Raw genomic sequence first — 14194 nt, 5'->3', positions numbered from 1 at the left:
GAGAAAACAAAAGGCTCTCCTGAGAATTAACATTTGAACTCTCTCTAGCATATATAACTGCAACATCCGAGATGCACCACACAGTGCAGCTCACACCTCACTTTTACAGTCACCTAAAACTCACTAAAAACCTATGCAATGTTAAATGTGTACAATAAGTAATTATACATGTTTGGTATCATTTGAAATGTCTTAATGCGACTGGTACAAATGTCTAATTCCCAGAGAAGTAAATCAAAAGGTAATAAAGTTCTTAAGGGTTTAGAGATAACTTGCACATAAAGGAAGGGTGGGTCCTCCAGCCAAATGGCATTCTGCTCCCAAAAACGTGTAAAATCTGAATACAAATTCCCATTGCTAGCAAATGTTTCCATGTGAAAGAAGTTTCACTCTTGGTCTGGGTATATAATGAATTGCAAAAAGAGGCTTGGGGCGATTTGTAACTCAAAGTAGCCTGTGATGCTGAGTGTATACAAAACACTTTGCATCATGTATTTTATAATGTCAGGTTCGTATCTTCTCTCTTTATTCCAGAGCATTTGATGTTTTGTATTTATTATCTTTAAACTGATAATGAAATTGGCATGATAAATTTACCTGACATAATAAATTGTAAACATTTGATCTTATTCTGTCTCTGAAATTGTTTTCCCAAGTAGATTAAACGGATTTGTACGTTTCCGCAAGTCTGCGTCAGATTAGTGACGACTAATATTTGGCTTCAATTCAAGTGTACTTGGTTTGCAAAGACAAGAAGTGAATTTCGGTTTAGAACAGCAAATGCTGCTTGACCAATCTAAATTTGGGTGTGTCTTACCTCTGTTTAAATTTAATGTTACTTTAGATAAGTGTACGTGGGAAACCACAGCTTGGCCAATCCAAAGCTATTATAAGAAGTAGTGTTGGTCAGCTTATATCTGTAATAGTGGCCATACCACTACTGAAGTAAACGTTAAAGCTCCAGTCGGCAACAATTTTTTGATCATATTCAGTGAAATCGACACTATAATCCGACAGAACAACATAAATAAAGTGGTTTTAGAAAAAAGACCGAGCTTCAAACTCCACCTGGAGCGTGTTATTTGTTTTGGAAAAATCCACCCGTCCCGGATCATCGGGTCCAATCAGCGCAGGGGGGTGTGAGATCTGACTGTCAATCACAGGTCGTGCACACGCCACCCCTCGCGCACGTTACAATCACATGCACACGCCTGAAATTCGCGCAGTAATGAAGAGTGATGGCGGAAAAGATTCCAATTCCTCGGTTAACCTCAAGAGCTAGGAGGTCAAAAACAACACAGGAAAAGAGAACACCTGCTGAAAATAAAGAAGTAAAGAAAGAAAGTGCGTAAATAAACCAGGATCAACATCGGATCGGCATTTGAAAGGTGGAGAGATTTACGTGATTTAATTGGGTTCAAGCTGGATGCAGAGCTTGCAACATTTCTTCTCCACAGGTAATTGTGCTTTGTCAACCAGTACCTTTATTTCTTAGTGTTATGTTAGTAATCTAAGTATGTTTGCACTAATGTGTTGGTATGGATAGCTGACGTTAGCACTTGTTGGGCAGGTTTGTTTGCACTGAAATCCGTGTGAATGTAACGTTAGGTGGATAAACATGTCCAGATGAAGGGATAAAGTTCGGCTTTTAGGAAGAATCAATGCTGCTCTCTTTCTTAAGAGAGTAAGAACAGTAGTAAAGCTACTGTTATTGTATGTGCTATCTTACTAGCTCTGATATAAAAGCAGTAGAAAAATGTACAATGACCATGTCTGCCACATAGAGCAATAATAGCGTTTCAGACAGACGATGGTGTTTATTTACGTTTAATTGGTGGGTAATCCATTTCGTAACAATCTACTCCAAAATGACAAAACAACAATAACAAAATACTTCATGGTGTTGATGGATGCTGATGAGACGGGCGCGTTCACAGAAAATCTGGTGCACTGGCACTGACGAGCACGAAGCCACGAACTCGGTGGGAGGGTATTCGTTGATAGTGGGGGAGGGGCATGAGAGTTGTAAACATTCAAAATTTTGCCTAAGTCCATTCAATCTGCTGACTTGCCGACTGGAGCTTTAAGTTAAATTCAAGTGTATGCAATTCCATGGGGGCTATACCAAAGTATCTTTGATTTTGTAAACGTGAATGTGACCGATTTCAGGTATATAGGAATTACATCTGTTTGATGACCAAAACTGATTGAGCTTGTGTATGTGAGACCCGCGTCTAAACGTGAGGACCTCTGAGCGACAAAGTTTCCTAGTTTGATATTTCCTAAAATATAACTAAAGAGCTAAAAACAATAATCAATCATTCACTCACTTTTGATGATGCTCAGATATCATTAAAACCTTTTTCATATATGGAGTCAGATGAAATAACGAGGTAATATATATGAGAAAATGTATATCATTTAATCTTGTGTTGCGTGAAAGGAAAGACAGTAACACGCAGAGACCTTCATCTGTTCTATCGGATGCCTCCATTGGGCTGATTTAGACGGGCTTACAAGTGCACCATAGTTTGAAATCAAAGATTTAAAGTTTGTTGTTGATTGTGTGTTCAGTGACGGCTGAACAATGTCCGGATCTGATTCGCACACGCATATCTAAACGGCTACAAATGCAATCTTCATCTCACAGCTACATTCACCAAAATTTGCAAGGTTTGTGAAACTAAATGTTTATTCGATATTTAAAGACTTGTTTGAATTATATAAATGCATACTACCTGAATACTGGTGGTAGATAGCGTTTTATAACAATAGTTTTCGCATAATCATTTATTAGACACAGTAAGCTAATGAAGACGGAGAATGGGAGCTCAGATGCTTAGGCGCTGACGTTCTCAGCGTTTTAATTTAAATAAAAGTCCTGCTTTTGACACATCATCCAAACAGGAAAAACATATTGGCCAATAACACTCTTCTGCAGCCAAAATGCTTCTGAAATAAGTGTAGGCAAACTTTACTAATTCTGGGTCACCGAGCATGAAAATAATACTTAAAATTGTTGATTGGCTGTAGTTTTTAGGATATGCTATTGAGTGATTATAGGACCTTTGACATGGGGATGGCGAAAATAAGTGAGTAATAAAGGGAAGGGATCTCAATTGAAACCAGAAATTATTAAAATACATCTATGAATAAATCTATCACTGGGTTTGGACCGTATTTACTTTTAGGCAAAAACAATGAATGATGCAATGATGCTGGTATTGCGTCATACATGATATTAATTGCATCATATTATTGCTAGAAGTCATGAATGATACAGTCATAACAAATCTTAAATTACCCTTTTGAATGAATTGTTAACCCTAGAAATCATACAGCAGGGGTGCAAAACTCAATTCCTGGACGGCCACAGCCCTGTAGAGTTTATTTCCAACCCTGCTCCAACACACACACCTGTAGTTGTCAAAGAAGCCTGAAATACTTGATGAGCTGGATCAGGTGTGTATAATCAGGATTGAAGCTAAACTCTGCAGGGCTGTGGCCCTCGACGAATTGATTTTGACACCCTTGTCATAGAGTGCCATGCTCTCTTATTTGTCAGTGTTTGATTTCGCAAAGGGACAAATTTCTGTTTAGCCAAATTGATCAGTGATGACTCGTACTTGTGTGAAATGGAGCCCGATGCTTGCATACTATAGCTGGACAATGACAAGAGATGCTCCATATAATGAGACAAGTCGAGAAGCGCTGAACAGACACTGAATAGGACTAAAGTATGTACATAATATGTTTTTTCCTTTGGTTTCGTATTACATTTTTTGCTGATAAGTGTTACATAAGCAGGACAGGTGTAAGGTACTAACTACACAATATACATGGACATAAAATGTAAAAACTTAAATATTTTGGAAACAGAAACCAATCAGTTGTTTTAATTGTCATATTTGAATTCAGCACATCAAAATACATAATAAACAGCACATTTTGGGCCAGATTTAATAAACAGCTTGTGCCAGTGCAAACCCTCTTTCAGAGTTAAAAAACTACTGTCAGGATTCACTAAAGACACGCAGTAAGAAATTATCACAGAAAAGGCGTGGACAGGGTTATTTTTGTGGCTGACCTTATTGCATATACATTTGTAGGAGATTCCATTTCAAATGCAAAGGTTATGGAAGGAGAGTATTTCAATTAATCACGCAAGGTGATTTATTAAGGTTTGCGTGAGTCAAGTTGCTGGTATTTGCACCATTAATTACCACCCAAAATAAGCATGTCTTAAACCAGACACTGAATTAGCTCTGTTCTTGGCAGATTGCGTTGGTCATTATGGAAATGATCCGGCTTCATCATTGTTCTTTAATTTGAGTGTCTTCAGTAGATCACGCGCAGAACTTTACACTCCCATCAGCGCTTTTTTGGAATTGCGCTTTTACACTAATTTGCCTTGTTTGGTAAATCTGGCCCTTTATTTCTTAAGGAGACGACTTCTAAAAAATTGTAGACCAGTGTATTTAAAAATTGCCACATTTTGGCACTGGCAATATATTGGTTGACCACTATTTTATTATAGGTCTATATTAGTATTTTTAATATACAATGCATTTCATTTCCTTCAGGAAAGAAAAAACAATTTTCTTTAAACAAAATCGAAATAATTTGATAATATCAAAAGGACATTTTTAATGTAAGATTTGCAGCTCAAAACAATCAAATGATTGATTAAGGCCCTGTTTACACTAGTGCGTTTTCACTTTAACACAGCATTATAAAATGAAAACGATCCCTGTCCATACTGATGTTTCCACTGCGTTTCAGAAAAGATCTCCATCCACACTAAACGACTGAAAACGCATGTCACATGACCATTCATGCACACAGGGTGTGTGTAGTATAAACAGTTGCCGATTGCTCTAATAATAGCTTGCCTCTTGCGCATGCAGGCAGCTGCAGTATTATAAAATGCAGAGTTTAACTGCACAATAGCTGCTAAAAAGTACTGCAAAGTCAGCAAAGCTTGCAGTTTTTTCTCCATGTTATTGAAACCCCAAACTGGAGTTTTCAAACTACAACTGTGTCTGCAGCATTTACAAAAGTCTCTGTTTTCAAGGGTCGAAAACTATGGAGTAGTATGGACACTAGGAGTAACCGCAGCAAAAGTTGTGTGTTTTAAAGTGAAAATGCACTAGTGTAAACTAAGAGTCTGAATACTAAATTCCATTTCTGCGTCTCAATTCGCCTACTTATACTACGCCCTAAAAGTAGGTACTCTTTTTGGGAAGAAAAAGTAGATACTTTTGAGTCTGTAGCATTGGGTATTACGTCATACAATTGCGTCTTTAACTGTTACTCTCTGTCCTATCCTGTCACAGTAAACTGGCCTGTCAATCATCTTGTCACAGTAAAATCCTCCACATTTCATTTAATTTAATTTCCTACCGTATCGGAGAGAAATGCAGAAGCATGTTGATCTGCAGTCGTAAGTCTTTCATGCGGAGAAAGCCCCACGACTGATCACCTGTGATCACGTGTGTTTGGGTTTAATCAAAGTGAGAGTTTCTGATTGCATGACTAAATACAGGCTGTCACTGCATGTTGCACCATAAAGTCACACTTTTGGTGCCAACTTGACTTCAATCTCACTACAAAAGCATAATTTCAGTGCACAATTCTGCAAACGGTCTTTTATGCGGAGACTCTCCTTAGATTAATGCATAATTATGCATTTAAAAGTTAATGGCCAAACGGATGTTTATAAAAGTCCAGTAGTTCTGAACTGGATCCTCCTCCAAATGGGTTGTTGCCAATATTAGCCGTTATAGAGTGCAAGGATCCACATTTCGAAAATCCACCAAAAAAAAAAATAGGCCATCCAGCATACTCTTTTCAACATACTATGCTTTGGGACATACTTATTTTAATCTCACATACTGTTTAGGATGGATAGTATGGACACTGAGACGCAGGGCATGTTTGTGTAGAAAGATGACAGGTGAGGTGACAGTGAACTGTTACCTGGTGACTCTGAGGTTCATGAGGCACTGCTGGAGTGTGTCAGCCAGCCGCTGATGCACGAGTGAGTAACGGATAAACGCTCTGCCCTTACCCAGAGACGTCTTCAGCTGAGACAGAAAAAGAACAAAGCATTCACCATCACTCAAGTATCAGGTGGCCCAAAAACATTTGACATCATTAGACACTTTTAGGAGTGGACATTAGACTTTTTTTTACATTTCCTGAAGAAAAAATCAGCGATGTTGCCCATGCCAAACTCACAATTATGATGCAAGGATGTTCTGAGTGGTTGCCAAGAGTTTGCTAGGATGTTATGGGTGACTTTGAGGTGATTGCTTATATTTAAGGTATTCATTATTGCTTTTCGAATTACAGTATTTTCATCACTTAAACTGATGGATGTTTGTCTTTCTGTGTAGCCTTATTAAATATTATAACATGCAACAACACAGACTATAACTAGTAACTTGGACAAAGCTGAATAATTGACCCACTTACTGTTACATGGAATCTGAATCAGAAAATGTAGCTATTCTGCCAACGAAACTAGCCACAACACAAGAGGAAGAAGCTGGTCAACTCTGTGGCGGATTTCAGAGTTAAGACAATACAGGTGAATCTGACTGAGGACAATATCAGTCAGCTGTCACACGGAAGTGGTACTTTTTATAAAGAACATGGCATTTGGATCAGCATATACAGGGAAACAAAGAAGAACCTAATCAATAGTATCACTAAAATCTCTTATATTTCAGCGAGAAAACGGAACTGTACAAAGCCGACAGGAAGGTTTGTTTAAACAAAAGGTGTGTGTCTACAGATATGCTTCTACAACACATAATAAAAAAGGCACAGTTAACCGATGACATTGACATTTACCACTTTAAAACAACAACAAAAAACATTTTTATGCATATGCAACCAAAAGTGTATATTTTAGATGTTATAAAGGTAATCCCATTTTTGTGTGAACTGAATCAATTAAATCATTTTCCGTTGACAAGAAAAAGACATATGGTGTGAAAATTATTTATTAACAGTACAAATATTTAATGTAGTCTCTCAATTAATTTGAGATTACATTAATTTGAGATTATTTTATTCTAATTATAAATAAGTAATTATTATTTAATAATTAACATTTTTTTAATATATAATAGTAATAAAAATAAATAACATTATTATTATTATTATTATTGCTGTTGTTGTCAATATTCATATTAATTCATTATTACTTATAAAACCAAAAAATAGAAGTAAAAAACAGAAATTATATAAAAATGTTTATAGATGCAATATAGCATATCACGCAGATTAATATTGCTCAAATGCATGTCAGAAGTGAATAAGACAGATGTTTACCTCTGGAATTGATTTAACAAAGCGGATTCCATCATTTGCTCCTTTGATTTTGGCCAGGCAGTCGCTGAAATACTCCCAGTAGTCTTTTCTGTACCCCAGAAATGTTGTTTTCTCCTTCTGGTCAAACTGAGGAAGATAATAATAGCAAAACACTTCAGATAAATGACAGAGAAACACCTTAAAAACTGATTTAAAGAAGTTTAGATGGACACATTTAATTTGAGATCTCATCTAGCTGGAGTAGGGCCTTTGAGTATATCCATATGGGCCGCTTCACACCTGGTATTAACATCAGTTGAGGGAGATTAGATCCCAAGTGATCAGGAGAAACAATTGCTATTTACAGTACACCTGATATTAACATGCATCACCTGTGATCATGTGTGTTTGGGTTTAATCAAAGTGAGAGTGATTGATTGCATGACTAAATACAGTCTGTCACTGTATGCTGCACCAGAAAGTCACACTTTTGGTGCCTACTTGACTTCAATCTCACTACAAAAGCACAATTTCAGTGCACAATTCTGCAAACTGTACAGATATGACTAACAAATTTGTTAAATCCACACATACCAGTAACGTTCTAACTTCCCTTATTTTAGCACAGTGATTGATTGGCAGGTGAGTATGTGGCCCTTTTTTGTTGATCAGACAAAACTTTAACTGATTTGAGCTGAATGATGACAATTTTTTACTGAACAGTACTGAACGGAATCAACATTGAAGTGACTCATGAATAACGGTACTATTGTCTTCTGTAAAGGCTGCTTATAGCTGAATTGTACTTGTTTCATAATTGATGACCTTTACACAGTTATGGTACTTAAAGGAACAGTTCACCCAAAAATTTAAATGATCCCCTAATTATTTTGTCTTTGCGCCATTATTTAAAGCCCAATTATTTAAAGACTTAAACCAGACGCTAATTTGCGCTCCTCTTGGTATATCGGCATCCTAGATGTATATGACTTTCTTCTTTTTTTCTTGGTAAAAATCCCAATCTTAGTAATATTAAATAATATCCTGGCTCTTCCCAGCTTTATAATGGCATTGAATAGTTTTTGAAGCTCCAACAAGCGCATCCATCCATCATGAAAGTTTCCATACAACTCCAGTGGGTTAATAAAGGCCTTCTGAAGTGAAGCGATGCGTTACTATAAGATAAATATCCATATTTAAAACATTATAAACTATATTCACAGGCTTCCGACAACGGATGTTCACGAGAAAGTTGAGTTCCAGTGGAAGGGTGATCTCTGACCTGAATATGACATTCGTGTAGTTTAGCATTGTTATTTTCCAACATCCAACATATTTAATTTTAATTTTTTTTGGCTAGTAGAACCCAGGCGCTATATAAATAAAGGTGGCTTGACTTGACTTTACTTGATCAAGAGGATGCATGAGAGTTTAGACAACAAGGGCCAGATTTAAGCCAAATACATCTAATACAATATACAATAGCATACAATATGCTCAGCCACAAAAATAACTGTCCACGCCTTTTCAGCGTGAATTTTTCACTGTGTGTCTTTAGTAAATCCTGACTGTTTTTTAACAACAAAAGAGTGTTTGCGCTGGCACAAGCCGTTAGTAAATCTGGCCTCAAATGCAATGTAGCCTCATACATTTCGGACTACTATGAGCGATCGGTTAGGGAGCTCGTTTACACTTGTTTGATGCGTCTGTATGTCTCTGACCTGAAGCAGGTACTCCAGTTTGTAGGAAAACTTGTGCAGGTTGGAGCTGTCATCTGTAATGGGCTCGCCATTCTCTTTATACTCCTTTGCCAGTTCTGACACAGCATCTATATGAAAAGACCATTTATAACAAGTTTGACAACCAAAATTACATAAAGAAATTTTAAAACAATTACCGAGCAATACACTGTAATAAACAATGATCACAAACAACAAAAACCCCACTTTATAGTCATTTTACAAAGGTTGAAGGAGAGTTCATTTTATCCTCCTTAAGTCCCCTTTGGTTATATTTACTCCACGCGCCTTTCATCCACCTCAGGAACTGAAACGGCACACATGAGGGATGAGCTCTGATATGTAGTTCTCTCTCGTTTTGCATTTCTCTCCCCGTGTTGAAAGCCAGCGCCCTGTAAATCGCAATTGCACGTGCTCCAACATGGACCACCGTTTTACTCTCTAAACAATAGCGCTGCCTCTTTCATGAAGGCAAACACACATCCGTACCGTGCAGATCTCTGATAATCCTTTGGATCTGACCCTCCCCGACTGCAGCACCAGCGGCCATGGTCTGACTAGCTTCCTGACAGCGGGTTCAAGAGGTCATCTGTAGTCTGCTGGGTAAAAGAATCACAGGATAACTAGCATTTGACATGCACGTTATATTTATTTAACCATGATCAGTGGTGTTTGCTAAGTCAAGCATCACTACTAGTGCTCATACTGTTGATGGCCAAAGCTGTAGAATACACATAATTTTTGTTAATGCCAAAATTCTCTTATTTAAAATTAAGAAATGTACAATATCGTGAAGAGTGATAGCAATCAAAAGGTGTGTGTCTACAGATATGCTTCTACAACAACACATAATAAAAAAGGCACACTTAACCAATGACATTGACACTTACCACTTAAAAAAACAAAAATATTTTAATGCATATGCAACCAAAAGTGTATATTTTATATGTTATAAAGTTAATCACTTTTGAGATTACATTAATTTGAGATTATCTTATTCTAATTATACATGAGTAATTATTAAATGTACAATATCGTGAAGAGTCAAGAACTTTACTATAAACGCTTAAATACAAAGAGGCATCCATCAACTCTCCTGAAAATAAGTATATGGTAAATTTTAACGATACAAAATAGAAAAAAGGTCAAGTTTTTCATACAAAGCTTTTCAATAAAAGAACTACTACAAGCTAAAAACAACTTAAAACATAAGTCAAACCTACTTCTCTAATCTATTTTTAACAGCTGATTTAAACGGTAATTTGGTTGAAGATTCTGAGGAACACAATAAGAATTATTTTGCAGCAATTAGCCTAGCAAACTTTCCAGAAATGTATACTTAGACAGCGTGTGTGTGTGTGTGTGTGTGTGTGTGTGTGTGTGTGTGTGTGTGTGTGTGTGTGTTATATAGTATATTAATACCCATATTTATAAATATCACGTTACAAAATCATCACACAACACATTTAACCCATCAGAGTGGATTAGATAAAAGACCTTCGAGAGAAACAATAACATGTATATACTATACAGTATTGCGCTATTATTTAATAACAACAACACTAGAAACAACTGCTTTTGAAATGTAAACAAGCATCAATGCTCGCGTTCTTTCACACATTGCTTTAACTTAAACTGTAATGTTTTAATTCAAATATAGTTAAAAAGAGTTATTTGGAACAGCGTCTTTTGTTGCCATAGAAACAAGACATTTAAAAAAAATAACGAACAGAAGTTTCAAAAGTTCTGTCAACAATTCCATGGCGTCAACGGCCAGTCACGGGCGTATGATATGTCAGAACATTTATTCCGAATAAAAGCTGCTTTAGACTGAAGTTAACCTGTATGTATAGCTGGGAATTTGGTAAATCTGAGATGAAAGTCTTGAAAGTGACAAAAGAAGCTGACATACTTGGGCTTTTGTGAGAATCCAGGAAGATCATACCCACTTGTTATTATAGCAGTTTCTTCTTCTTCTTCTTCTTCTTCTTCTTTAATTGGCGGTTGGCAATAATTTCTTGTGCATTACCGCCACCACTGGATTGGAGTAAGGAACGGGACTTAATAACAGAGAATGTCACTAACTATTCTGTAGGCCTACTGTTTTAAACAAACAAAACAAACAAACAAAAACAAATATATAAAGTAGAGTTTATATCCTTTTAAAAAGGCCTGTACTTTTCAAAAAAGAAAGTAAGAAACCAAAAAGGTCTCCTGAACTTCTTTCCAATAAGGTTTTAGTATCTAAAGACACTTTCTTTGCTTCCAGCTGATTAACAAGCCTTTGCATAGCCTGATTGTATTTAGGACAGTAAACTATTACATGCTCTACTGTTTCAGGTGTGTTGCTCTGGCAATACTCACAATTTCCATCAGCATGCTTTCTCATTAAGAACAGTGTAGGTCTACTTTCAGCTTTGTATGACCCAATCTCATCCTAGTCAGCACAATTTCTTCCTCTCTAGATCTGGTCGTGTGTGTGTCTTTTCCTACTTTCCCTTGTATCCCATATAGATGCCTTCCTGTACACCCATTGTCCCAGATATGTTGCCACTTTTTAATGGTTTTAGCCTTAACTATATTTTATCTCTGCTTTACTGTATTTCACATCTATATCTATATTATTTTTCCGTGTTGCTCTCTTTGCATGTTCATCAGCCAGTTCGTTACCTTCCACTCATATATGGGCTGGAACCCATAAGAATGTCACCCTCCTCCCTGACGCTTGCAGTCAATGACGGGTGGTTGGGCAGATATTGTGTTTTGCGGTAGGTGCTATGCCATACGGAACCGCTGCCACTGAAACTGCATATTAATGCACCAGTGGGGCTCGACAGCCTTAGTCAAACGGTTTGGCGCGTATGGTTGGGTTGCGGAGAGATTGTGAGATTGTGGTTAGGTCTCAGCAGCAAGAGGGATCTAGAGGTCAGTAAGCTGGGCTGAGTTGAGTGGGGGACGGAGGGGGGTGACTCTGGGACGCCAGAGTCACTGTCGAGCCCTCTTGAGGTGTCGTGGGCTAGTCGACGAAACACTGAGGACGGAAGGTGCCAACTTGAAGACCCTAGATATGTCCCCTACTCAGCTCAATCCAGACGGTTGTCATGCGGAGACCGCACTGTGGTTGCAGCCGTTGTGTGTGCTGACGCGTGTTAACACTAGACAGAAGGAGATTTCGATCACCATATGGAAAGAAGCGTAAATGGATGGAGAAGCATAGATTACTGTAAAGCTACGTCTTAGTTGGTGCTTATCTTGGCAAAAGCCGAGTACAAATCAGCATGAAGTTTTAACATCTCTCGTGTAATGGAAATCATTGCTAGATGTAAAATTTCAATAAAAATATCTTCCCTTGATTCAGACTGAGAATTCTGAATACTAATCAGTGCTGAACTAGAATCAGAGGCAATCACTGCCTGCAAACAATTATTAGACTCTAGCCACAAAAGCGCTAGCTATGGCTACCAGTTCAGCAGGATACACCGCTAGGTCATCATTTATCCTTTTAGCCTTTAGTAGGCCCTCCTCAGGAATTACATGAGCTACCCCTACTCTCTGCTCAATATTTTTAGACACATCTGTAAAAACCTTCACACACTGTTTGTATTTTCCTTATATATAGTTGCTTACCCCATACTTATCTACTCCATCTTTCTTCCTTTCCTCCAACAGTCCTAAATCAACCTTCAATTCCTCTAATATCCAAGGAGGCACAACTGAATATGCCAGTTGGGCTGATGTTCAGAGAACCAATTCCACTAATTTTCACCTTATCTTTTATAACCCACCCATAACTTTTAACCTTCATACTTTCTTTTTCCTGACATTCCCATAACACTGTCTGAGACATATGGTTCCCTTTATGCCCCCTGATATTTGCCCAGTATACCAGTGCTAGCTGGTCCCTCCTCAAATGCAGTGGCATCTCCCCCACTTGAATTGCAGCAACTGGAGAAGTTTTTATTGTTCCACTAAGTATCCACATTGCTTGATTGTACACACCATCAAGTTTGCTTAGACTTGCTTTAGAAGCTGATTCATATGCTATACAGCCATAGTCAAACACTGATCTCATTAGACCTGTATAGATGGTGTTTAATGCTGACCTTATAGCCCCCCAATCTGTTCCACACAGACATCTCATGACATTTAATATCCTTTTACATTTATCTACCATCTTTTGGATGTGACATGCCCATGTCATATTATAGTAGCTACAACCTTGCTAGTCTTTTTATTGACAGAACTTTCCGCCACTGAGGGCGGGATTCAGAGACGAGATAATTTTTTATTGGACCACTGACTATAGCCCCGCCCACAAGTTTGGTTTACCCTTAATCACTCTGTGGGGTCCAGTGGACCCCACTGCATTCGTCCTTCATTTTTAAAAACTGTTAACCTTCATCTCAGGGGCATGCAACACTGTGACTTTTCCTAAATAATCTATCTTAACATGCACAACAAATCTGGGCTTGATTTGGTTGTTCTAATGGCGTTTAATTTTTTTTTCACCGTTTAAGGTCCTTGGAGTCAAATTGACCCACATTGAAAATGAATGGGAAAATGAAAAAATTACTTTTTGTCATTTTGTTTGTGAAAAAATAAATAATAAATCCAGAATAAATTTGAAAATTTCTACATTTAAATCAAGGACTAGAGCATAAACACAAACTGGAACAAACAAATCTCTCACACACACACACACACACACACAGCAGCAGATTATTAAAGAAAATCATTCACTTTGGTATATAAGCATGAAATTTGTCAAAGATACTATCTAAGGGCCACTATTTTGGAAAAAGGCATTGGCCACTCAAAAAGTCAAGATGGCCACCATTGCTATTCAATGCTTATTACTGTATATCAATTATTCAAATAGTGATCCATCATAAAATTTGATACAAATACTCTCTAAAGAACATGTTAATGGAAAAAGATGCTTGTCCCTCAAAAATTCAAGATTGTCACCACCTTTCTTGATGGCCACCGTTCCTGTCAAATATGAATTATTTCAATTGTTCATATGATGATCCAAGCATAAAATTAGGCAGAAATACTCTTCAAGGAACACTCTTTTAGAAAAAGTTATGTGCCACTCAAAAATTCAGGATGGCGACCATTTTCAAGATGGCCAC

The 14194-nt window shown here is 37.4% G+C and overlaps 1 protein-coding gene across 4 annotated transcripts in view; it reads right to left on the bottom strand.

Moving 5' to 3' along the window:
- The window catches only part of fyco1a (FYVE and coiled-coil domain autophagy adaptor 1a), a 38924-nt gene extending 27856 nt beyond the window's left edge, over window positions 1-11068 (bottom strand). The window contains exons 1-5 of one of the 4 annotated variants that reach the window (XM_077218854.1): window positions 10972-11068; window positions 9549-9658; window positions 9042-9148; window positions 7342-7467; window positions 5980-6086 (exon numbers count right to left, since the gene is read on the bottom strand). In XM_077218854.1, the coding sequence (XP_077074969.1) occupies window positions 5980-6086; window positions 7342-7467; window positions 9042-9148; window positions 9549-9609 (401 nt within the window). In that variant the 5' untranslated portion in view covers window positions 9610-9658; window positions 10972-11068. The remainder of the gene's footprint in view (window positions 1-5979; window positions 6087-7341; window positions 7468-9041; window positions 9149-9548; window positions 9659-10971) is intronic. The other 3 variants (XM_077218857.1, XM_077218856.1, XM_077218855.1) reach the window with 3 other exon arrangements.
- Window positions 11069-14194: the final 3126 nt, after the last annotated feature.

This window comes from Siphateles boraxobius, unplaced genomic scaffold (assembly GCF_051911475.1).
Source record: "Siphateles boraxobius isolate OS27281-9 unplaced genomic scaffold, OSU_SipBor_1 77, whole genome shotgun sequence".
Lineage (NCBI taxonomy): Eukaryota > Metazoa > Chordata > Actinopteri > Cypriniformes > Leuciscidae > Siphateles > Siphateles boraxobius.
The sequence above is the reverse complement of the archived record's forward strand: the minus strand, read 5'-3'. Positions and strand labels throughout refer to the sequence as shown.